Source organism: Aquarana catesbeiana, unplaced genomic scaffold, assembly GCF_042186555.1.
Source record: "Aquarana catesbeiana isolate 2022-GZ unplaced genomic scaffold, ASM4218655v1 unanchor229, whole genome shotgun sequence".
Lineage (NCBI taxonomy): Eukaryota > Metazoa > Chordata > Amphibia > Anura > Ranidae > Aquarana > Aquarana catesbeiana.
The window spans coordinates 2,256,296-2,280,094 of record NW_027362656.1 but is presented as its reverse complement, the minus strand read 5'-3'; the positions used below and the strand labels follow the sequence as shown (position 1 = coordinate 2,280,094).

General features: G+C 47.1%; 1 protein-coding gene across 1 annotated transcript; it reads left to right on the top strand.

Annotated features, from left to right (window-relative positions):
* Positions 1-7,770: 7,770 nt before the first annotated feature.
* LOC141121777 (uncharacterized) lies at positions 7,771-8,544 on the top strand. Its single transcript, XM_073611496.1, has one exon. The coding sequence runs from the start codon at positions 7,771-7,773 to the stop codon at positions 8,542-8,544; it is 774 nt and encodes a 257-aa protein (XP_073467597.1).
* The last annotated feature ends 15,255 nt before the right edge of the window (positions 8,545-23,799 follow it).

Sequence of the window (23,799 nt, the reverse complement as noted above, 5' to 3'; positions counted from 1 at the left end):
GAGCAGGCACTGATTGGTGTCACTGTTAGGTGTCACTGATGGGCACTGATTGGCATCACTAATGGGTACGGATTGGCGTCACTGATGGGCACTGATTGGTGTCACTGATGGGACTGATTGGCATCACTGATGGGTACTGATTGGTGTCACTGATGGGACTGATTGGCATCACTGATGGGTACTGATTGGTGTCACTGATGGGTACTGATTGTGTCACTGATTGGAACTGATTGGTGGCACTGGTGGGTTTTACTGTAATCGGGGCACTGTTGATCAGTGCCCTGATTACCTGTCCGGGTGTTCCCTGTGAGGAGATGCCACTGATTGGCTGTCCCCACCACACACTCTGTCAGTGTGAGGCGATGAGAGCCGATTACCGGCACGTCAGCATTTACATGTGACCAGCTGTGATTGGACACAGCCGATCACATGGTTAAAGAGATCAGGGTCGCGCAATGTCCTAGGAACACGGCTAGGCCGTGACCACCGCGCTGCGCGCCCCCGCAGGCGTGGCCATTTTGGGGCGACTTCATATGTCATCCACCCAGAACAAGACCCGTGCCGCTCCTAACGTCATTCGACGTTGGGTGGGCGGCAAGTGGTTAAGTTAACTTTGTAAACTGGATTTGTTTGTAAAAGCGATTGTTTAACATTTACCATTTAACATTTTTGGTGATGATGGAAGTTGATGTTTATGTTGGAAGAAGCATACAATGTCTCTAATCACAATCTCATTGTCCTTGTTTGCCCGACCTTCATGCCAACTAACAGGACCAAGACTGAGACACACACGGATCTCCACGCAAATTTTTTTTTACGGTTCAGGGGTATGTCGGCATTAAACCTCCATCTTCTTGAAAAACATATCTGTTCTGGTGCAAATATTATCCACTTAACGATCGCCTGGCCGCATTGTACTGAGGACGGGGGGGGGGGGGGCGCTGTAGGCATAGCGATGTGCTGGTACGTCTCTGCCTACTCCCAGGTTTAGGGCCGCTCATGTTCACCCCCACCCGGCTTCCGCTGTGATTGTACACAGAGCCTGTCAGCAAGTCCCGGACAATGATTCACACCCAGGACCAGCTGATGATCAACTGTGTCCAATCACAGCCCGAGCTCTGTGTTGGGTTGTGTACAGAGGGAGTGATCTGTCAGTGATCATTATTATAAAGCAGCACACTGTGCACACATTACACCGAGTTATGGAACATATTTAACCCCTTCATCACCCCTAGATGTTAACCCCTTTCCAACCAGTGTCATATATTTTTAGTACTGATCACTGTATTAGTGTCACTGGTGATGTCAATGGCAATTAGTCAGTTCCCCCCAGTGGCAGTTAGTGTCAGATCCCACTATCACAGTCTCACTATTATGCCCCGTACACACGGTCGGACATTGATCGGACATTCCGACAACAAAATCCTAGGATTTTTTCCGACGGATGTTGGCTCAAACTTGTCTTGCATACACGCGGTCACACAAAGTTGTGGGAAAATCCGATCGTTCTGAACGCGGTGACGTAAAACACGTATGTCGGGACTCTAAACGGGGCAGTAGCCAATAGCTTTCATCTCTTTTTTGTACACACGATCAGAAATTCCGACAACGGATTTTGTTGTCGGAAAATTTTATAGCCTGCTCTCAAACTTTGTGTGTCGGAAAATCCGATGGAAAATGTGTGATGGAGCCCACACACGGTCGGAATTTCCGACAACAAGGTCCTATCACACATTTTCCGTCAGAAAATCCAACCGTGTGTACGGGGCATAAGTTGTTTATCTCTGCCAATTGTAGTATAAAACAAATAAAAAAATAAAAATGACATATCCCAAAGTTTGTAGGCGCTAAAACTTTCAAGAAAACCAATCAACATACACTTATTAGGATTTTTATTTGTATCAAAAGCATATTAACCACTTTAAGACTGCCTGCCGTCGTTTGACGGCGGCAGAATGGTTCTGCTGCGCAAATCGCCGTAGCTGTACGGCGCTCGTGTCCGCGGCTAGGGGGCGCGCTGGTGCCCCCACAGTGCCCCCAGCAATCGGATTCACTACAGAACTGATCTGTCTTCAGGTTCAGGCCAATGATCTTCCATGAAAAACAGGGACTCAAAATCAAGTGATGTAAGAATCAAATGTTTCCACCTGAATTCCGGGTTGGCCAGTGAATGGGGGAAGTATGGGCACTGCACAAGTGGCGGGCTCACAATTAGGATGGCAAATGCAGCAGGAAGGGCACTATGGGCTTGATGGGCCTGTGTTTGTCTTTTTGGTGCCTGATGGGCACTATTTGTGCTAGCCACCATACCAGCTTAAACTGCACTTATGGGACTTGCCACGTCACCATGTGATACTGAAGTACTGGTTTGTCTACAACCAGGGTGTACTAGGCCACTGGTGCTTGCCAGTTCACTAGAAGGATGAGCGACAGTAGTACTGGCTCTCTGCTCCATATGAGAGCCCTGTGGTTCTTGCACCTCAACAACAGAAGAACGGGGTCGGGTACGCTTGACCTAAGCAGGGACCACTCTGTGGTCAGAGCTATCTGTCAGGGTGCCGCTGCTCTCTACTGGTTCATATTCTGAGCCTGAATCTGACAGGTGACTTCCTCTTCGCTCTCATCTGTCCCACCAACGACCCATTTTTGGGAACACTAAACTACTGGGGACACTATTATAGATCTGATCGAATCAAAGATATTGATCCATTCAAACCCTATACTAGTAAGGGAGATGTATGGTGCGTGTGTGGTTGTTAGCGCTACTGGCACTAATCTGACTCTCCCTGGGGGTGACCCTTATGCTAAAACCTGTACTGGGGGGTGATCAGGGGGTTAAACTTTTACTCAGCAATATATGGCAGGTACCCTGATGCTATAAAAACCTGACGGTGACAGTAACTAGCTAACTAGCATCACCCGTGAAACTAAATACAGTGATCAGAAAAGAGATACACTATATTAAGGGTCAACTGGGGATTAGCGGTGATGAATTGACCAGCATACAAATTGCTTTGGTCCACAATAGATCTGTATGCTGGTCAATTCATCACCGCTAATCCCCAGTTGACCCTTGCCAAAGATTGGAAACCAATTAATTTAAGACCTTCCTGGGCCTATCCCTTCTCATGGGCATAACTAAAAAGAGTGAGTTGTGGTCATATTGGTCCACTGACCCAAATCACCATATGCCCGTGTTCTCTGCATCCATGGCCAGGGCTAGATATGAGCAGATCTTGCAGTTCATGCATTTTAATGACAATGAACTCTGTCGCCCTCAGGGTGACCCTGAATTTGGTCGGCTCCACAAAATTTGGCCCCTCGTAAACCACTTCAACCAACAGTTTGCAGACTTGTTTACTCCTGATCAAGTTTTCTGCGTTGATGAGTCCCTGATTACTTTTTCTGGCCACTTGTCTTTCAAACAGTATCTTCCCAGCAAGCGTGCCAGATACGGGATCAAGATGTATAAGCTCTGTGACAGGGCAGCAGGCTACACATATAGTTTTATGGTTTACGAGGGAAAAAGATAGTCACGTGGAGTGAATGTTTACAACGCTACCACACACTAGTGAAGTATTAGTGTATTGTACAGCACTGCACAGTTATAGGACACACTTTCACAGGGTTTTCAATGATGCCATTGCATTTTGAGAGACTCAAACCCGGAACCTTTACAGTTACAAATAAAAGTGTAAAAAAAAAGTAAAAAAAAAAAATCATAAAATAAAAAAGCCCAAAATAGTTGTCGTTTTATTGTTCTTCTCTCTCTATTGTTCTCTCTCTATTGCTCTGCTCTGTTTCACTCTATTTATAACTGCAATGTTTTAATGTTACTATGTTTTATCATGTTTACTTTGCAAGTATGTAATGCTTTTATACTTTACTGTTTAGTGTGTTTTCTTGTTAACCATTATTTTCTTTGTAGATACGCCATTCAACTGCAGCACTGATTTATTTATCTTGACAGCAACAGTGTTTGCTCTCACGAAATGTAAATCAGCGACTCCAGCGCTGTAGGTGATTTCACCACCACAGTTAAAAAAAAAACATATACGCCGAAGCATGGGGGAAGGGGTGGAGGGGTGATTTGCTCCTAACATTAGGGGTGGATTGCCCCCATGCTTTGGCATATATTTCTTAGGCACAGATTGCAATAAATAAAAGTTGTATTATTGAGTTAATGTTTTTGTGTTACCACGGTTTACTTTTCAGGTACGCCATTCAGCTGCAGCACTGATTTATTTTTCTTGACAGCAACAGGGTTTTCTCTCACGATACGTAAATCAGCGACTCCAGCGCTGTAGGAGGTGATTTCACCACCACAGTTAAAAAGAAAATGGTGCATGTATGCCCATCATTAGAAGTGGGTGGATGCAGGGCAGTATTCCAATGGTGGGCATACCCACCGATCAATCTCTTTTTTTCATTCAGCCACAGGCTGCATGGAAAAAAAAGAACATTACGATATATGCCCAACAAGGACCAGCAACATACTGGTGTATATATATATATATATATATGTGTGTATGTGTACCAAAAGACGCACATACACACACACACACACAGTGCAGCGCTACTACAGTGATAATGCAGTGCTATACTTAGTGCTATGTATACATGCAATAACATTCTAATTCATAAAAAATTCATAATAAATGTCCCATAAATCAATATCAATCTTGATAGTAGTGGTCCAGTGTTATTATCATATCACCATGCTTCTCAATAGTTCTTATTGCTTGTGCAAACCACCACCAGCTAATTAATCTGCTCACCTCAAGGATGAGTCAGGAAGACTCAAATTAACTCTTTATTTTAAAGCTTATATCTTACAGATGATATTCTCTCTTATTTTCTTGATCTAGAGTGGAGATTCAATCGATATAGAATTTGAGGTTAAATCAGAAGAAGAAGAGAGGTATGTGAGGGATGATCAGCAGTCTATGGAGGAGGATGGAATAACGGGGACATTTATAGAGGAGGACACTCCTACAGAGATCAGCACAGGTGGGTCATTAACACTAAATACATTCCTCCACCCATACTGCTTACTGATTGGTCCAGAGTAGGGCAGGGACTGGGTGATATCAGCCTGTAATCCCCTGGTCACTTTCCTGAGCTGTGTTCCCCGTCCTGTATTCCTGTATTTCTCTCGGATAATCTTCCTTCTCTGTGCTGCAGACACAATTTATGTATCTAGACTGGATTTATGGAGATTCTGGGGTTCAGCTGGCAGGAGAATGTTCATTTTCACCATAGGCATTAGTAGACTTAGGCTCCTGGAGTATAGGCCTTCTGCCCCATATCCCAGTTCTAACAGGATCTCTGACAGAACAATTCTCCCAGGGTTACTTGCTCTGTTATCTGCTGGATGTGCCGGGTGGAGGGATATGTCTGTATAGTCTCAGACCCAAGTCACTGAGTGCAGTCTCAGGAGATGGGAGGCAGCGGTGTGGGACCTCTGCAACTTGTCTCATGTAAACATTTAATCTTCCACTGATTACTGAATACCAAAATTGAATCCTGACCCTTACACCAGGGCTCAAAATTTCAAGTCCTGAGCTACTAGCCAGGCCTTAAGGGTTACTCGCCACCAGTTGCTCCACCCAACCCAACCAGTCCCCGCCCCTAAACACACCCTCAGAGATTATCTCATGAAATGACACTTAAATGTTTTATACAGAATTAAGTTACAAAAATAAATATTAACAACAAAATTATCAGTGCCCCTCAGGACAGCTTCACCAGTGCCCCTCAATACAGCGTGACCAGTGCCCATCAATACAGTCTCACCAGTGCCCCTCAATACAGTCTCACTAGTGCCCGTCAGTACAGCCTCATCTGTGCAGAGGAAGAGTCCAGCTGGCCGATCATCAGAGAGCCGTAGCAGCTGTAACAGCTTTCATTTGAATTGCTGGGTTCCCGATGTCACTCACCGTCACACAGTCCCACCTCCTCGCCCGGTGCTGGGGCCTCTCGGCATTGGACTGATGTTCTGTCTATCAAATGCGCCGGGAGGGGAGGCAGGACTATGTGACGTGAGTGGTGCTGGGTGAGGAGGCGGGCTGTATGTGACGGAAAGCGGCGACGAGGCGGGACTGTGTGACGGTAAGCAGCTAGGAGGCAGGGCTGTGTGGCGGTGAGCGGTGACGGTCAGCGGCGCCGGGAACCCAGCAATTCAAATGGAAGCTGTTACAGTGGGCAATCCCCGCTCTCTGATGATTGGCCAGCTCGACTCTTCCTCTCCTCTCTTTCCCTGGCTAGGACAATGACTCCCGTTAAACCCCCGCCTGCCGGTGGTGCTCACCCCCCTCCTCCGAGGCAGCCCACGATCGCCAGCCATCATTTTCCACTCGCAAAGTAGGTGAATGGAAAATTTAAGGGCTGCCTTTCACTATATACTCTATATTGTACATTACATACTCCTGACCCCTGCACTATATACTCTATGTTGTACATTACATAATCCTGACCCCTGCACTATATACTCTATGTTGTACATTACATCATTCTGATACTATAAAATCCAAACTGTTGTATCCTATATAATAAGTTGTACATTACATAGTCCTTACCTGTTTTGCACCCATTTCCTACCAGTTGGACATTTTATATCTGATGATTTGATTGGAACACAGACTTTTACATGTTGATTATAATGTGATAACATCCTCAAACTATGACTATGGAACCTTAAACAGAAAGTGATAATGAGGGAGGAGTCAATAACCCAATGATGGTGGTCTTCAGGATCAGTCCAGTCTTCATCTTGGTTGTTCTCCCCCCATCCTCACTCTCTGACCTCTGGTGGGGCTCAGCCCCGCTGTTATTCATGACTAAATCATGGACTAAATAAGGAAGTGCAGGACTTCTTGTGTTGGGAAGATGGCAATGAGTGATAGAGGAGATGGGGACACCTGTCCTATAATCCCCTCATCAGTGTCACTCCTATAAAAGACAGTTCTCGTTGTTTATTATAATCAATTATGAAAATAGTTGTCAACTAATTGGATGAATGTTTTTTTGAAAGAAAAATGAGTTTGTGTACGGTTAGCATAAGTGACATCAGGTGCAGGGAGCTTGTACCCACCTACCTGTCTATGACAAGGGAGTCTGTCATCCATCATATTATATTACACTCCTGTCTGATCATCTGCAAAACAGCGTTTTACATCTTTTTTACATTTTAATAATGTTGATCTCTGATTCTGATATGTAGCAGATCCTCCCTCTAATAATACATCTATCTGTCTGTTATTCTCAGAGTGGATTAAATATCCAACTATATATCTGGATATTTATATTTACCGCTGTGTATAGATATTCAAGAATATTAACTAAATTATACACCAACCTTTTTTTGAGGTTTTTATCAATTTAATCGATTAATCGAAACAATAATCATTAGTTGCCGTCTTACAGAGGACCCATTTATTAGTTACCTTGAGGGGGGAATTGTAAGATCCTCAGAGACAAAGCTGCCTGATGTGGGTGGAGTCCTGGTTTAGGGGAACCAATCTGCTCATGTCTAGTAATAATCTTTTTATTTCTATTTTAGTAGATGGACGGGAGATGAGGAAAACCTCAGAGGATTGTCTCACTTTGTCTCCAGACTGTAAAGTAGAAGATGAGGACATCACACAGTATAGTCCAGGAGAAAACCCGACTACCTCAAATGTCCATCCGGCACCACACAGTGTAGATCAGGGGTTCTCAAAATACGGCCCTCCAGTTGTTCAGGAACTACACTTCCCATCATGCCTAGTCATGTCTGTGAATGTTAGAGCTTTACAATGCCTCATGGGATGTGTAGTTTTGCAACAGCTGGAGGGCCATAGTTTGAGGATCCCTGGTGTAGATGGACCATCGTATTCCTCTTATCCTGAGGAACCCCAGACTGTGAGGGACGGTGCCGTCCTTCCAACAGATAAGAGGTTTTCCTGTACTGAGTGTGGGAAGTGTTTCCGTTTTAAATCCCAACTTAATGAGCATAAAAGATGTCACACAGGGGAGAAGCCGTATTCCTGTTTTGAGTGCGGGAAATGTTTTTCATTGAAGTCCAGTCTTTATAAACATCAGAGATCTCACACAGGGGAGAAGCCGTTTTCCTGTCCTGAGTGTGGGAAATGTTTTTCACAGAAGTCCAGTCTTTCCATACATCAGAGATCTCATACGGGGGAGAAGCCGCATTCCTATCCTGAGTGCGGGAAATGTTTTTCAGAGAGGTCCAATCTTTACACACATCAGAGATCTCACACAGGGGAGAAGCCGTATTCCTGTCCTGAGTGCGGGAAATGTTTTTCAGTGAAGTCCAGTCTTGACACACATCAGAGATCTCACACGGTGGAGAAGCCGTATTCCTGTACTGAGTGTGGGAAATGTTTTTCAGTGAAGTCCAGTCTTGACACACATCAGAGATCTCACACAGGGGAGAAGCCGTATTCCTGTCCTGAGTGTGGGAAATGTTTTTCACAGACGTCCAATCTTTACAGACATCAGAGATCTCACATGGGGGAGAAGCCACTTTCCTGTCCTGAGTGAGGGAATTGTTCCTCAATGAAGTCCTGTCTTCCTGTACATCAGGGACCCCACATAACCCTCGAGGTGTATTAGTGCCTCGAGTGCGGGAAATATCTTCTATACGAATATTGCTGGACATCACAGCTCTCGTGTGGGCAGGGCCGCTATCAGGGGGGTACAGCCGTTACAACTGTAAGGGGCCCGCCCGATCCAGAAGAAGGCAGGACTGTGCAGTACAGAAATGATCTCACAGTTTCTGCTGTTCTCGTGTCCTTGACTCAGACATCAAGCTCTTTACTGCCACCTCTGGCTACTATGTGCATGTGCACCCCTCATGTGACAGTAATTTGCCTGTACTGTACTTCTCAGCAACATGTCAGCTTTGTAAAAACGAGCTGGGACCAGATAGGAAACTACAAGTAGGGGCTGTGAAGGTAAGGGAGGGGGGCTGTTTTTGTAGAGTGAGGGGCCAGAGGCTTGTGTGTGTACAGATTTGTGTATGTGGGGCAGCCATATATACATGTGTGTGGGGGGGGGGGCACTGACATATATACAGGTGTGAGGGGGACCACTGACATATATACAGGTGTGGGGGGGCTGACATATATACAGGTGTGGGGGGCTGACATATATACAGGTGTAGGGGGGCTGACAAATATACAGGTGTGGGGGGGCTGACATATATACAGGTGTGAGGGGGACCACTGACATATATACAGGTGTGGGGGGGCTGACAAATATACAGGTGTGGGGGGGCTGACATATATACAGGTGTGGGGGGCTGACATATATACAGGATTGAGGGTGGGGGGCTGAGTGCTTACAAGTGAGGTGGCTGGTGTGCGGATTCGGTAGGATTGCCCTGGGGAATGTTGGTGGTCAGGCTCGGGGGGGGGGGGCTGGGGGCCCAGGCCTAAAGCTGTGTAAGGGGCCCAAAAATTTCTGATGGCTGCTCTGCATGTGGGGAAGAAGCACACCCTGATAAACACCTCCCATATACTCCATGGCTGATCTTCATCATGTAAGAAACTGTTCCAGGGGTGTGGACATTTTTTGAAAAATTGACTTGTCCAAGGGACTCAACCAGGGTCCCAATCTCCTCCTCCCTTATGACAATTTCTTTGTTCCTTATGAAAATCTCCTTGTTCCTTATGACAATCTCCTCGTCTCTTATGATAATCTCCTCCTCCCTTATGACAATCTCCTCGTCCCTTATGACAATCTCCTTGTTCCTCATCTACCAGAGAGCTCAGCAGCGGTGTGGGAGTTCATTGAAAACTACAAGCCGACATCAGCAAAGGACAGAACCCTGTGAATGAATGGCACGGCCGCACTCTTTTCATAAAGTGACAGCCGGTACGGGGAACTTCTCCCCACACTGCTGTCACACAGAGGACTCGGATCACTGAGCCGCTGCAGGAACAGGAACATGTAACCTCTTCCCGAAGGTGAACATTTCCTTTAACCCTTTCACTGCCAGAGATGGTTTTGTATTATTATATTTTGCCCACATGTTTAACCCCTTCAATACCTGACACTTTCACCCCCTTCCTGCCCACACCAATTTTCATCTCTCAGCGCTCTCACACTTTGAATAACAATTGCACGGTCATGTAACACTGTACCCATATGACATTTTTATCTTTTTTTCCCACAAATAGAGCTTTCTCTTGGTGGTATTTGATCACATCTGGTGTTTTTATTTCTTGTGTTACAAATAAAAAAAAGACAGAAAATTCGGGGGAAAATTGTTTTTCTATGTTTTATGGAAAAAAATGTAAAAAAATAATTACGTTTTCTCCTTCACTGATGAGGAGGTACTGACAGGCATTACTAATGGGCACTGATTGGCATCCCTGATGGGCACTGATTGGCATCACTAGTGGGGCACTTGTGGTCATCACTGGTGATCATCGCTGATGGGCCTGCACTGATAATCAATGCTGAATATCAGTGCAGATCTCCCATGTCAGGTGAGCCGCTGATCGGCTCTCCTCTACTCGCACCTTGTCAGCATGAATAAAGGAAAGCCGATAACCGACACTTCATGGTTACGATGTGATTAGCTTTGATTGGACACAGCTAATCACATGGTAAAGAGCCTAGGTCATCGGCTCTTTACTGAGATTGGAGATGTCGTGTCAGAGCGACACACCAACGATCGCCGCGCGCCCGAGCGGCTTATTCTTCTGGCCGACATATGACACCTCATCAGGATAATGGAACCCCCGCCTGGCCGTCACTCTGCTATAGGCCGGGCGTGAAGGAGTTAAAAAATCATTTTAGGCCTGAAGATTATATAAAGCCCCCAAAACATGATATATTTTCTGAAAGCAGACACCCTAGAGAATAAAATAGTGGTAGTTCCAATTTTTTATGCACATGATATTATTGCAAAAGTCTATGAAATGCAAAATTTCAGTAAAAAACACACTAAAGTCCATTTTAGAGGGCACAAAAACACAATAAATTACCCATTTTTTAAGTAAAATATAAAAGCTGAGGTTGCACCAAGTAAATAGATACCCAATATGTCAAACCTTCAATTTTTGTGCACCTGTGAAATGGTGACAACCTTCAGTACTCTATATTTTCTATAGGTGAGGCTTTAAAAGCCCCCTATAGGTCATCTGTAGGAACGGTGTCATTACTGGTTTCACCTACTGGTGGCACTGTAATGCCGCGTACACACGGTCGGACTTTTCGTCTACAAAAGACCGACAGCCTGTCCGACAGACTTCCGACGTACCTTCGGCGGACTTGCGGCAGACTTTCTTACGAACGGACTTGCCTACACACGACCACACAAAAGTCCGACGGATTCGTACGTGATGACGTACACCGGACTAAAATAAGGAAGTTCATAGCCAGTAGCCAATAGCTGCCCTAGCATGGGTTTTTGTCCGTCGGACTAGCACACAGACGAGCGGATTTCGGGGTCCGTCGTACTTACGACGTAAAGATTTGAAGCATGTTTCAAATCTAAAGTCCGTCGGATTTGAGGCTAAAAAAGTCAGTTGAAAGTCCGGAGAAGCCCACACACGATCGGATTACCAGCCAGCTTTAGTCCGTCAGCGTCCGTTGGACTTTTGTAGACGAAAAGTCCGACCGTGTGTACGCGGCATTACACTCAGCACCAAAGGGTGTAATTCTAGTGGTCACCAGCGGATGTCTCCCTGTCAGGACTATGAACCAGCTATCAAGCACACCTGTTGGGGTTTGCTGAACTATATAAGCCCGCCCTGAACCAAAGATCAAATGCTTTAGAATTCCGTCTGCTAGCCTTGTCCCTGACTGAACCTGCTTTGTTCCTGCTTTTGTCCTGAATTCCGTTCCTTGTACCCCGACCTTGTGACCTGTTCAATGTACCTGCTCCCTTCTCCCATTACAGTCTGTTTCCTTATACCTGGCTTCTGTTCCCTTTTGCCTTTGTCCCTGCCTGGGTTATTTATGTTTGTTTATTTTCCTTTAAACATATAATTATTTAGTTAGTTAGTTAGGTGTTTTGGGGTTTTGCTGTGTCTTGCACTTATTACTGGTTTATAGTTTGCTGTTTGGTTTGCACGTGTGTCTTTATCTTAAATAGACTTACTTTTTTCACTTACACGTTTGTTCCCGATTCCTTGGTGCAGCCCAATGATCTGATCACCTGTATTGGATGTCTGTGTATGACATCCCCTGACATCATCAGTTTAGTGTTACAGAGGAGGTCTGGTGATAGAATTATTGCTCTCATTCCAGCAATATGTAACCTCTGTATTACAATCAACGTTTTCAGGCGTAGGCGCCCCAATGTGTGGGGGTTCAGATTTTTTCTTTTTTTTGGGGGGGAGGGTTGTCAAAACTATGGAGGTTAAAAGAATTAATCTAGAAGGCCAAAATAATATTAATTTTTTTACATATGTTTTGTGTTTTCATAAGCAACTTAGGAACAATCTTGTTCCTATATACAGTATCTGACAAACGTGAGTACACCCCTCAGTCACATTTTGTAAATATTTTATTATATCTTTTCTTGTGACAACACTGAAGAAATGACACATTGCTACAATGTAAAGTAGTGAGTGTACAGCTTGTATAACAGTGTAAATTTGCGGTCCCCTCAAAATAACTCAACACGTGGGGGGGGCACATGCGCAGCGCGATGAGGAACAGCAGCTCTCCTTAGCAGCTCTGCCGATCACGGAGTTTACAGCCTAACCCGCAGGGCTAAACATCGCTTCAGACACCCGAATTTCAGCTACACCCCTGCGGGGTAACCTTGTGCAAGCCACTAGGCAGAAAGGTGCGCGGTCGCTGGTCACAGCACTCCCAAATTCATTATCTGCTCCGGACTAAAGAAAAGAACAAGATGTCTCAAGATGGCGTCCGTCACTCTCCCCATGCTTTCCCTGCTACCTCATGTGCCTCTCCAGGGAAGACTGCATCACAAAAAGACAGTGAGTACACCTCTCAACTTACTAAAGCAGACCTAGATGCCAGTCTCTCTGTGATTTATGATAAACTGGCTAATAAAATCCAGTCAGAACTGTATAAATCAACCAGCACACTCAAGCAGGAGATAGCTTCCCTGGGAGGGCGCACAGACATACTAGAGGCTAAGCATGACAAATTATTCCTGGCACACAATGATCTAAGGAAGGATTTTGAGCTATTAGCAGATAATTACTCACAGCTCCAATCTCAAGTCGAAGATTTGGACAACAGAAATCGCAGGAACAATTTAAGACTCCGCGGTATCCCTGAGTCAGTTACAGAATTGATGCCTGCTGTCTCCAAGCTATTTCAATCTCTCCTTCCTGAAAATCCTCCATCTTCATTTGTGTGTGACAGGATACATAGAGCCCTTTGTCCTAAACCTCCTCCTGATAAACACCCAAGAGACATCATACTTTGCATGAAGGACTTCATTACAAAAGAGAATATCTTACGAGCCTCAAGAAACTCACACAATATAGAATTAAATGGCACAAAGATTCAGATATTCCCAGATATATCTCAAGCCACACTTGAAAGAAGACGCAGGATGAGGGAAGTCACCTCCATTCTGCAGTCTGCTCACATAAGATACAGATGGGGATTTCCATTTAAACTAACAGTGCCCCATAATGGTCAGTCCTTGCACAAAGTGTCACGCCGGCAACAAGTGTTTGGCACTTTGACTAAGGCACTGCTACAAAAAAGTAAGTACATACATTATTGTTCCACAGCTATTTTTCTGGAAGTTCCCCTTCATTCTCTAACTTCCCACTGCCTTCTTTCTATTAGCCTATCCCCATCCTCCAAAATGCTCACACTAATCTTTGTTATAACGTCCTCTCTCCTCAAACTCTCATTTCTTTATCCCCCCTCTCCAGCCCCCAACCTTTACATATCTCCCTCTCTTCTGCCCACTCAATATTACTCCACTTACCACCTCCTGCTCATTCTAAGCCCACACAGTATCACCACGTTCATTCCACCACAGCATCTGCCCTCCTATAAATCGCACTCCTGCCTTACCACCCTCGCCCTCCCACACCCAATTCCCAACGCCAAGATTGGCCATCTACCTCCTCCAACAGTAGTCGTAACTTCAACCTTATCATCCCAATTTCCCTGATTCCACAAGTCATTCCCCTCTTTCATGTGCCCTCTGGAATGCCCGCTCAGTCTTCAACAAACTAGTTTCTGTCAATGACCTTTTCCTCTCCAAATCCCTTAATATATTTGCTATAACCGAAACCAGGCTCCAGGAATTTGACACTTCCTCTCCAGCTGCCCTGTCCCGCAGTGGCCTCCTCTGGACTCACTCCACCAGACCCAATGGATGTAAAAGGGGTGGTGTCGGACTTCTCTCCCCACAATGCACCTTCCAGGTACTTCCCACACCTCCCTCTCTTTCCCCCTGCTCTTTTGAAATGCACTGCATTCGTTTTTTCTCTCCAGCTTGTCTGAGGGTCGCAGTCATTAATCGGCCTCCTGGACCAGTGTCACGCTTTCTGGATGACTTCTCTGCATGGCTACTTCATTTTCTCTCATCCGAAGTGCCTGCCATCATCCTAGGTGACTTTAACATTCCAATCAATGTTAATACTGCTACCACTTCTAAACTACTCAACCTAACCTCCTCCTCTTTTAACTTAACACAATGGACACAAACCACCACTCACTCCAACGGCAACACTCTCAACCTCGTATTCTCATCGCTGCACTCCCTGAAATCTCTCTAACACACCTTTTCCTCTCTCTGATCACAACCTTATCCGTTTCACACTATCCTTGTCTCCTACATCCTATACTGTCAACCCACAAACCACTACCTGCAGGAACCTTCGCAACCTCAAACCTTCCCTTCTTCACTTTGCTACTGATGGCCTTCATGACAAAATTGCACCCCTGTCCTGCCTAGACCTAACCACTTCCATCTACAACACCACGTTGTCATCCTCCCTAGACGTACTTGCTCCTCCTTCTACACGGAGAACTAGGCCCCATCTGCTACAAGCCTGGCAAACAGACGACACCAGAAGTCTCAAGAGACAGCTGTGCTCTTGGGCGAGCATGGCATAAATCTAAATCCCTGCAAGACTTTACCCTCTACAAATCTGCCCTTCTCAAATACAACTCCTGCCTCCACGCTGCTAAACAAACTTATTACAACACTCTCATCAAAACCCTCTCATCCAAGCCTCGTCAACTCTTTCCTACCCTTTATTCCTTACTTCACCCCCCACTGCCCCCACCCACCAACTTGCTTACCGCTCAACAGATTGCCAACCACTTCAATAGCAAAGTCGACACAATTCGCAAGGAGATATCCAGCATTCAAATTCCTCCCCTACCCAACATATCAGGTCCAACACCACACTCAATACTCTCCTCCTTTTGCCCAGTTACCACAGATGAAGTTGATAAACTCCTCACCATGGCCCACCTCACTACCTGTCCCCTGGACCCTGTCCCCTCTCAGTTACTGCGACCACCTTCCCACTAGGGATGAGCCGAACACCCCCCTGTTCGGTTCGCACCAGAACATGCGAACAGGAAAAAAGTTCGTTCGAACACGCGAACACCGTTAAAGTCTATGGGACACGAACATGAATAATCAAAAGTGCTAATTTTAAAGGCTAATATGCAAGTTATTGTCATAAAAAGTGTTTGGGGACCCGGGTCCTGCCCCAGGGGACATGGATCAATGCAAAAAAAAGTTTTAAAAACGGCAGTTTTTTCGGGAGCAGTGATTTTAATAATGCTTAAAGTGAAACAATAAAAGTGTAATATCCCTTTAAATTTCGTAGCTGGGGGGTGTCTATAGTATGCCTGTAAAGGGGCGCATGTTTCCTGTGTTTAGAACAGTCTGACAGCAAAATGACATTTTGAAGGAGAAAACTCATTTAAAACTACCCGCGGCTATTGCATTGCCGACAATACACATAGAAGTTCATTGATAAAAACGGCATGGGAATTCCCCAAAGGGGAACCCCGAACCAAAATTAAAAAAAAAAAATGACGTGGGAGTCCCCCTAAATTCCATACAAGGCCCTTCAGGTCTGGTATGGATATTAAGGGGAACCCCGGCCAAAATTTAAAAAAAAAATGACGTGGGGTTCCCCCTAAATTCCATACCAGACCCTTCAGGTCTGGTATGGATTTTAAGGGGAACCCCGCGCCCAAAAAGAAAAAAAAAAAAACGGCGTGGGGTCCCCCCAAAAATCCATACCAGACCCTTATCCGAGCACGCAACCTGGCAGGCCGCAGGAAAAGAGGGGGGGACGAGAGTGCGCCCCCCCCCCCTCCTGAACCGTACCAGGCCACATGCCCTCAACATTGGGAGGGTGCTTTGGGGTAGCCCCCCAAAACACCTTGTCCCCATGTTGATGAGGACAAGGGCCTCATCCCCACAACCCTGGCCGGTGGTTGTGGGGGTCTGCGGGCGGGGGGCTTATCGGAATCTGGAAGCCCCCTTTAACAAGGGGACCCCCAGATCCCGGCCCCCCCCCCTGTGTGAAATGGTAAGGGGGTACAAAAGTACCCCTACCATTTCACTAAAAAACTGTCAAAAATGTTAAAAATGACAAGAGACAGTTTTTGACAATTCCTTTATTTAAATACTTCTTCTTTCTTCTATCTTCCTTCATCTTCTGGTTCTTCTGGCTCTTCTGGTTCTTCCTCCGGCGTTCTCGTCCAGCATCTCCTCCGCGGCGTCTTCTATCTTCTTCTCCTCGGGCCGCTCCGCACCCATGGCATGGGGGGAGGCTCCCGCTCTTCTCTTCTTCTTCATCTTCTTCTCTTTTTCTCTTCTTCTCTTCTTCATTTTCTTCTCCGGGCCGCTCCGCATCCATGCTGGCATGCAGGGAGGCTCCCGCTGTGTGACGGCGCTCCTCGTCTGACAGTTCTTAAATAACGGGGGGCGGGGCCACCCGATGACCCCGCCCCCCTCTGACGCACGGGACATGACGGGACTTCCCTGTGGCATTCCCCGTGACGTCACAGGGAAGTCCCGTCAAGTCACCGTGCGTCAGAGGGGGGCGGGGTCACCGGGTGGCCCCGCCCCCCGTTATTTAAGAACTGTCAGACGAGGAGCGCCGTCACACAGCGGGAGCCTCCCGCCATGCTAGCATGTGTGAGGAGCGGCCCGGAGAAGAAAATGAAGAAGAGAAGAAAAGAAGAAGAGAAGAAGATGAAGAAGAAGAGAAGAGCGGGAGCCTCCCCCCATGCCATGGGTGCGGAGCGGCCCGAGGAGAAGAAGATAGAAGATGCCGCGGAGGAGATGCTGGACGAGAACGCCGGAGGAAGAACCAGAAGAGCCAGAAGAACCAGGAGAACCAGAAGATGAAGGAAGATAGAAGAAAGAAGAAGTATTTAAATAAAGGAATTGTCAAAAACTGTCTCTTGTCATTTTTAACATTTTTGACAGTTTTTTAGTGAAATGGTAGGGGTACTTTTGTACCCCCTTACCATTTCACACAGGGGGGGGGCCGGGATCTGGGGGTCCCCTTGTTAAAGGGGGCTTCCAGATTCCGATAAGCCCCCCGCCCGCAGATCCCCACAACCACCGGCCAGGGTTGTGGGGATGAGGCCCTTGTCCTCATCAACATGGGGACAAGGTGTTTTGGGGGGCTACCCCAAAGCACCCTCCCAATGTTGAGGGCATGTGGCCTGGTATGGTTCAGGAATGGGGGGGCCGCACTCTCGTCCCCCCCTCTTTTCCTGCGGCCTGCCAGGTTGCGTGCTCGGATAAGGGTCTGGTATGGATTTTTGGGGGGACCCCACGCCGTTTTTTTTTTTTTTTTTTTGGCGCGGGGTTCCCCTTAAAATCCATACCAGACCTGAAGGGTCTGGTATGGAATTTAGGGGGAACCCCACGTCATTTTTTTTTTTTAATTTTGGCCGGGGTTCCCCTTAATATCCATACCAGACCTGAAGGGCCTGGTATGGAATTTAGGGGACTCCCACGTCATTTTTTTTTTTTTAATTGTGGTTCGGGGTTCCCCTTTGGGGAATTCCCATGCCGTTTTTATCAATGAACTTCTATGTGTATTGTCGGCAATGCAATAGCCGCGGGTAGTTTTAAATGAGTTTTTTCCTTCAAAATGTCATTTTGCTGTCAGACTGTTCTAAACACAGGAAACATGCGCCCCTTTACAGGCATACTATAGACACCCCCCAGGTACGAAATTTAAAGGGATATTACACTTTTATTGTTTGACTTTAAGCATTATTAAAATCACTGCTCCTGAAAAAACGGCCGTTTTTAAAACTTTTTTTTGCATTGATCCATGTCCCCTGGGGCAGGACCTGGGTCCCCAAACACTTTTTATGACAATAACTTGCATATTAGCCTTTAAAATTAGCACTTTTGATTTCTCCCATAGACTTTTAAAGGGTGTTCCGCGGCATTCGAATTTGCCGCGAACACCCCAAATTGTTCGCTGTTCGGCGAACTTGCGAACAGCCAATGTTCGAGTCGAACATGAGTTCGACTCGAACTCGAAGCTCATCCCTACTTCCCACTCTATCCTCAACTCCCTAACCCACATCTTCAACCTCTCTTTCTCCTCCGGCACCTTTCCTTCCCCGCTCAACATGCACTGGTTATCCCCATACTCAAAAAACCCTCACTAGCCCCCACCTGTTTGAATAACTTAAGACCCATCTCCCTGCTCCTGTTTGCCTCCAAGCTCATTGAAACGCCTTGTTAATGACCGAATGAGTTGCTACCTCACGCACAACATCCTTCTCGACCCCCTACAGTCTGGCTTCTGCCCACAACATTCTACTAAAACTGCCCTACTAAAACTCACCAATGACCTACTTACTGCTAAAACCAATGGGCGCTACTCCTTACTCGTACTCTTAGACCTCTCTGCTGCCCTCAACACAGTTGACCACTTGTTCCTCCTCAGCAAATTACAATCCCTTGGCCTCCGTGATTCTACTTTATCCTGGTTCTCCTCCTACCTATCTCAGCACACTTTCAGTGTCACTTACAACTCCATCTCCTTCACTCCCCTTCCTCTTTCTGTTGGCGTACCCCAAGGCTCCGTCATTGGGCCTCTCCTATTCTCACTCTATACCTCTTCCCTGGGCCAGTTGATAACCTCCCATGGCTTCCAATACCACCTCTATGCCAATGACACCCAGATCTATCTCTTCACTCCTCAACTCACCCCCTCTATCTCCTCACGGATCTCAAACTTACTGAATGAAATATCGATATGGATGTCACACCACGTCCTCAAACTCAATCTTTCTAAAACCGAGCTTGTTATATTTCCTTGTTCGTGGTCCCCCCCGTGACTTCACCATTAATTTCAACAACACAACCATTGGTCCCTCCACACATGCCAGGGTCCTGGGTGTAATCCTTGACTCTGACCTCTCCTTCAGCCCCCATATCCAATCACTTACTAAATCCTGCCGCCTTAACCCCCGCAACATCTCCAGAATTCAACCCTTCCTGACTAATGACACCACAAAGCAACTTATTCACTCCTTGATTATTTCCCGCCTTGACTACTGCAACTCTCTCCTTAATGGCCTACCCTTAAGCAGGATATCCCCCTTCAGTCTATTATGAATTCTGCTGCTAGACTAATACACCTTACTAACCGATCCGTGACTGCTGCTCCTCTCTGCCAATCCCTTCACTGGCTTCCCCTACCCCACCGTGTAAAATTCAAAATGCTAACCATAACATACAAGGCCATCCACAACATCTCCCCCATCTACATCGCCAACCTCATCTGCAGATATTGCCCAAATTGTCCCCTTTGCTCCTCCCAGGCCCTCCTGCTCTCTAGCTCCCTTGTTACCTCCTCCCATGCTCGCCTTCAGGACTTCTCCAGAGCCTCTCCCATCCTCTGGAACTCCCTGCCCCGGTATATCCGATCAGCCCCTACCCTGTCCATCTTTAGGAGATCCCTGAAAACTCACCCACCTAACAACTGTCCCCGAGCCACCCCCCATCAAATCATTCTCTTCAGCTATTACCTTTTGTACCACCACCCCCTCCCTTTAGAATGTAAGCTCTACGAGCAGGGCCCTCCTGTACCTTTTGTAATGAACTGTACTGTAATTGAGTTGTCCCCCCTATACATTGTAAAGCGCTGCGTAAACTGTTGGCGCTATATAAATTGTGAATAATAATAATGAAATTGGCATTCAGGATGGCATACTTTACAAGGAACCAAGAGTCATCATTCCTAAATCTCTAAGATCGGAGACACGTTTTCATGCCAGTCACATTGGTGGAGAAGCATGCTATTGGCAGGCACGAGATACCTTATATTGTCCCAACATGCAAAATGAGATTAGAGACTTTGTTAGCCGTTGCTCAGCATGCAATGAATATGCACAGGCACAACAGAAAGAACCCATAATGTCACATGTGCTGCCCACCTGGCCTTGGCAAATTGTATGCATTGATTTACTGAATTATGCCGGGCAAAATTTTCTAATGATTGTGGATCACTATTCTGATTTTTGGGAAATTGAGCACCTTCCTGACCTGCCTGCTGAAACTACAATCAAGCGTTGTGAAGTTTGCACGTTATGGCCTGCCGGACAGAGTAATCTAGGATAATGAACCTCAATTTGCATGTGAGCAATTCAGACTGTTCTCTACAGATTGGGGGTTTGAACATCTTATCTCAACCCTGCGGCACCAACAAGCTAATGGCAAAGCAGAATCAACTGTAAAAACAGTAAATAATCTTTGCAAAAAGTCCCAGTATGATAGTAATGACTCGTGGAAAGCCATTCTACATTGGAGGAACACCCCAACCAAAGGTATGGACAGTAGTCCTGCACAGCGCTTGTTGTCAAGGAGACTGAAGACTTCATTACCTGTGGCAAACAAATTGCACTTTGTGTGGTTACAGGTGTACTGGAGAAAGTCTGACATAGAAAACAGATCTCCAAACTGACATTTAATGTGTCTGCCAAAGACTTATCTGAGCTAAGAACTGGAGAGTCAATCCATATGAAGCTGTTTCCTGGTGACAGGACTGGTCACTGGAGACTGGGCACCACTGTTCGCTTATATCTTGTGGATGTGGAAGGCAATCTCTACCACCGCAAGCGAGTGGACCTGCGAGTGTCACAACAACTCACAGCACAAGCCTATGAGCATCCTGCACATGAGCATCCTGAGGAGCTCAATGCCCCTAGTCCTACAATGTCCCTAGTCCTACAATGCCCCTAGTCCTACAATGTCCCTAGTCCTACAATGCCCCTAGTCCTACATTGCCCCTTGTCCTACAATGCCCCTAGTCCTACATTGCCCCTTGTCCTACAATGCCCCTAGTCCTACATTGCCCCTTGTCCTACAATGCCCCTAGACCTACAATGTCCCTAGTCCTACAATGCCCCTTGTCCTACTGGACCACGTAAGCAAGGCAGGGACAATACTACGGTCATATCTGAAGGCATAGTTGCCAACATTGGGAAAAAAAAATTAGGGACACTTTTTTTGGCTGTAGGCGGAGTCAGCCTATAATTAGGGGGCGGGGCATGCGTTAGCAGGCGTGGCATATAAAAAAGGAAAAATGCGGCGCGCGAAGCGCGCTGCGCAAAAAAATGGGCGTGGTTTACGTGAAATAGTGGGCGTGGCTTACATGGGCGTGGCTAAATGGGGTGTGGTTAGAGTCTGAGGTGAATGAGGGATGCAGAGGGAAAGGGGGGTAGAGGGATGGAGGGAAAGCAGACCCAGACCCTACACCATAATAGCAATGTGTATTCCAGAGTTTAACAATCAGCAGATAAAGATACTCCAAACACCTGGTGTTAGCGCTTCAATCATCCCGGCACCATGGTTGTTATGGTGTCAGGATGATTGAAGCGCATTATTACTATTATTACATTGTAATATAAATAATGAAATCATTCAACTCACCATAATGCAGAATCAGTGGGACCCCTGAGCGTGTCACCTGCCACGTCGCCTGCCACCAGATGCCATCAGGTTCCCCCAGCAGAGTCTGTCCTTACATAAGGTGCCCCCAGCAGAGGGGGGAGAAGGGGGTGCAGGTATGTTGGTGACACAGGGGGGAGGGGGGAATCAGGTATGGTGGTGACACGGGGGGGAGAGGGGGGTGCAGGTATGTTGGTGACACAGGGGGGAGAGGGGGGTGCAGGTATGTTGGTGACACAGGGGGGAGGGGGGGAATCAGGTATGGTGGTGACACAGGGGGGGAGAGGGGGTTGCAGGTATGTTGGTGACACAGGGGGAGGGGGGAATCAGGTATGGTGGTGACACAGGGGGGGAGAGGGGGGTGCAGGTATGTTGGTGACACAGGGGGGGAGAGGGGGGTGCAGGTATGGTGGTGACACAGGGGGGAGAGGGGGGTGCAGGTATGTTGATGACACAGGGGGGAGGGGGGAATCAGGTATGGTGGTGACACAGGGGGGAGAGGGGGGTGCAGGTATGTTGGTGACACAGGGGGGAGGGGGGAATCAGGTATGGTGGTGACACGGGGGGAGAGGGGGGTGCAGGTATGTTGGTGACACAGGGGGGAGGGGGGGAATCAGGTATGGTGGTGACACAGGGGGGGAGAGGGGGGTGCAGGTATGTTGATGACACAGGGGGGAGGGGGGAATCAGGTATGGTGGTGACACAGGGGGGAGAGGGGGGTGCAGGTATGTTGGTGACACAGGGGGGGAGGGGGGAATCAGGTATGGTGGTGACACAGGGGGGAGGGGGAATCAGGTATGGTGGTGACACGGGGGGGAGAGGGGGGTGCAGGTATGGTGGTGACATGGTGTGCAAGAGGGGAGCCAGGACCATCAATGTCCCCAGCCAGCGGAGCCCCAGTCCATCCATGCTGGACCTCAGCCTTTGAGAAGTGTACTGCAGGGAAAGCTCCAAGCCTCCCATACACTGAGTACACCCCCTCCCCCTATCTCTCCTCTCCCCCACTACACTGACAGGCCACTACTCACAGTGTCAGACAACTCCTGAACAGCCAGATGAAAGCCTCCCTTCTTCCCTCCCGTCACTCCCACTATTCCCTGAGCTCCGTTGGACACAGGGGGGGGGGGGAAGGGTGATGGCAGTGGAGGCTGATCACGTCTTCCTTGTGTGCAGTGTAGAGCGGGGAGGGGTTGCCAATCCCTCCAACCAATAGGCTTCAGTGTACAATAGAATTTTCTATTTGTACACTGAAGAGAGAAGCGGATTGGCTGCCCCTCTCCCCTGCACTGAACACAAGGGGAACATTGTGACTGACTCGTGGAGGCAACGGCGGCCATTTTTGTGGAGCCGTTGCCGTTTTTTACAAAAACACTCACGATTTTCTCGGGACAAACCCCAAAAATTCGGGAAAACACCCGGGACAAAATTAAATCGGGACAAGGGTCCCAAAATCGGGATTGTCCCGGGAAAATCGGGACTGTTGGCAACTATGTGAAGGATACCACGAGGATGACATAATGAAGCCACATATATAGGATTGCCACCTCATCCCTTTAAACCCGAACACATGAATTACACAGGTTCTGAGGCTAATTTAATGCAGATAAGGCACCAAGTGAGTTTAATTACCACCTTAATCAGCCACAGAACCTGTGTAATTCATATGTGCTCGGGTTTAACGGCATGAGGTGGCAACTCTACACATATACCAGTAAGTTCTTCTGTACCAAACACATCAGCCAGGAAAGAGAGCAGCTCTTCAACACCTTCTGGAGCTGAACAGCATTCCCCAGGCAAAATCACTGTGGCCTTGTGCAGGGTTTGAGTTTCAAGACCACCAAATAGACTCCATCTGTAATGTATCCACCAGTAACACAGTA

What these genes read in the sequence shown, in the direction of transcription:
- LOC141121777 (XM_073611496.1), top strand. Translation starts at nt 7,771, where the DNA reads ATGTCTGTGAATGTTAGAGCTTTACAATGCCTCATGGGATGTGTAGTT.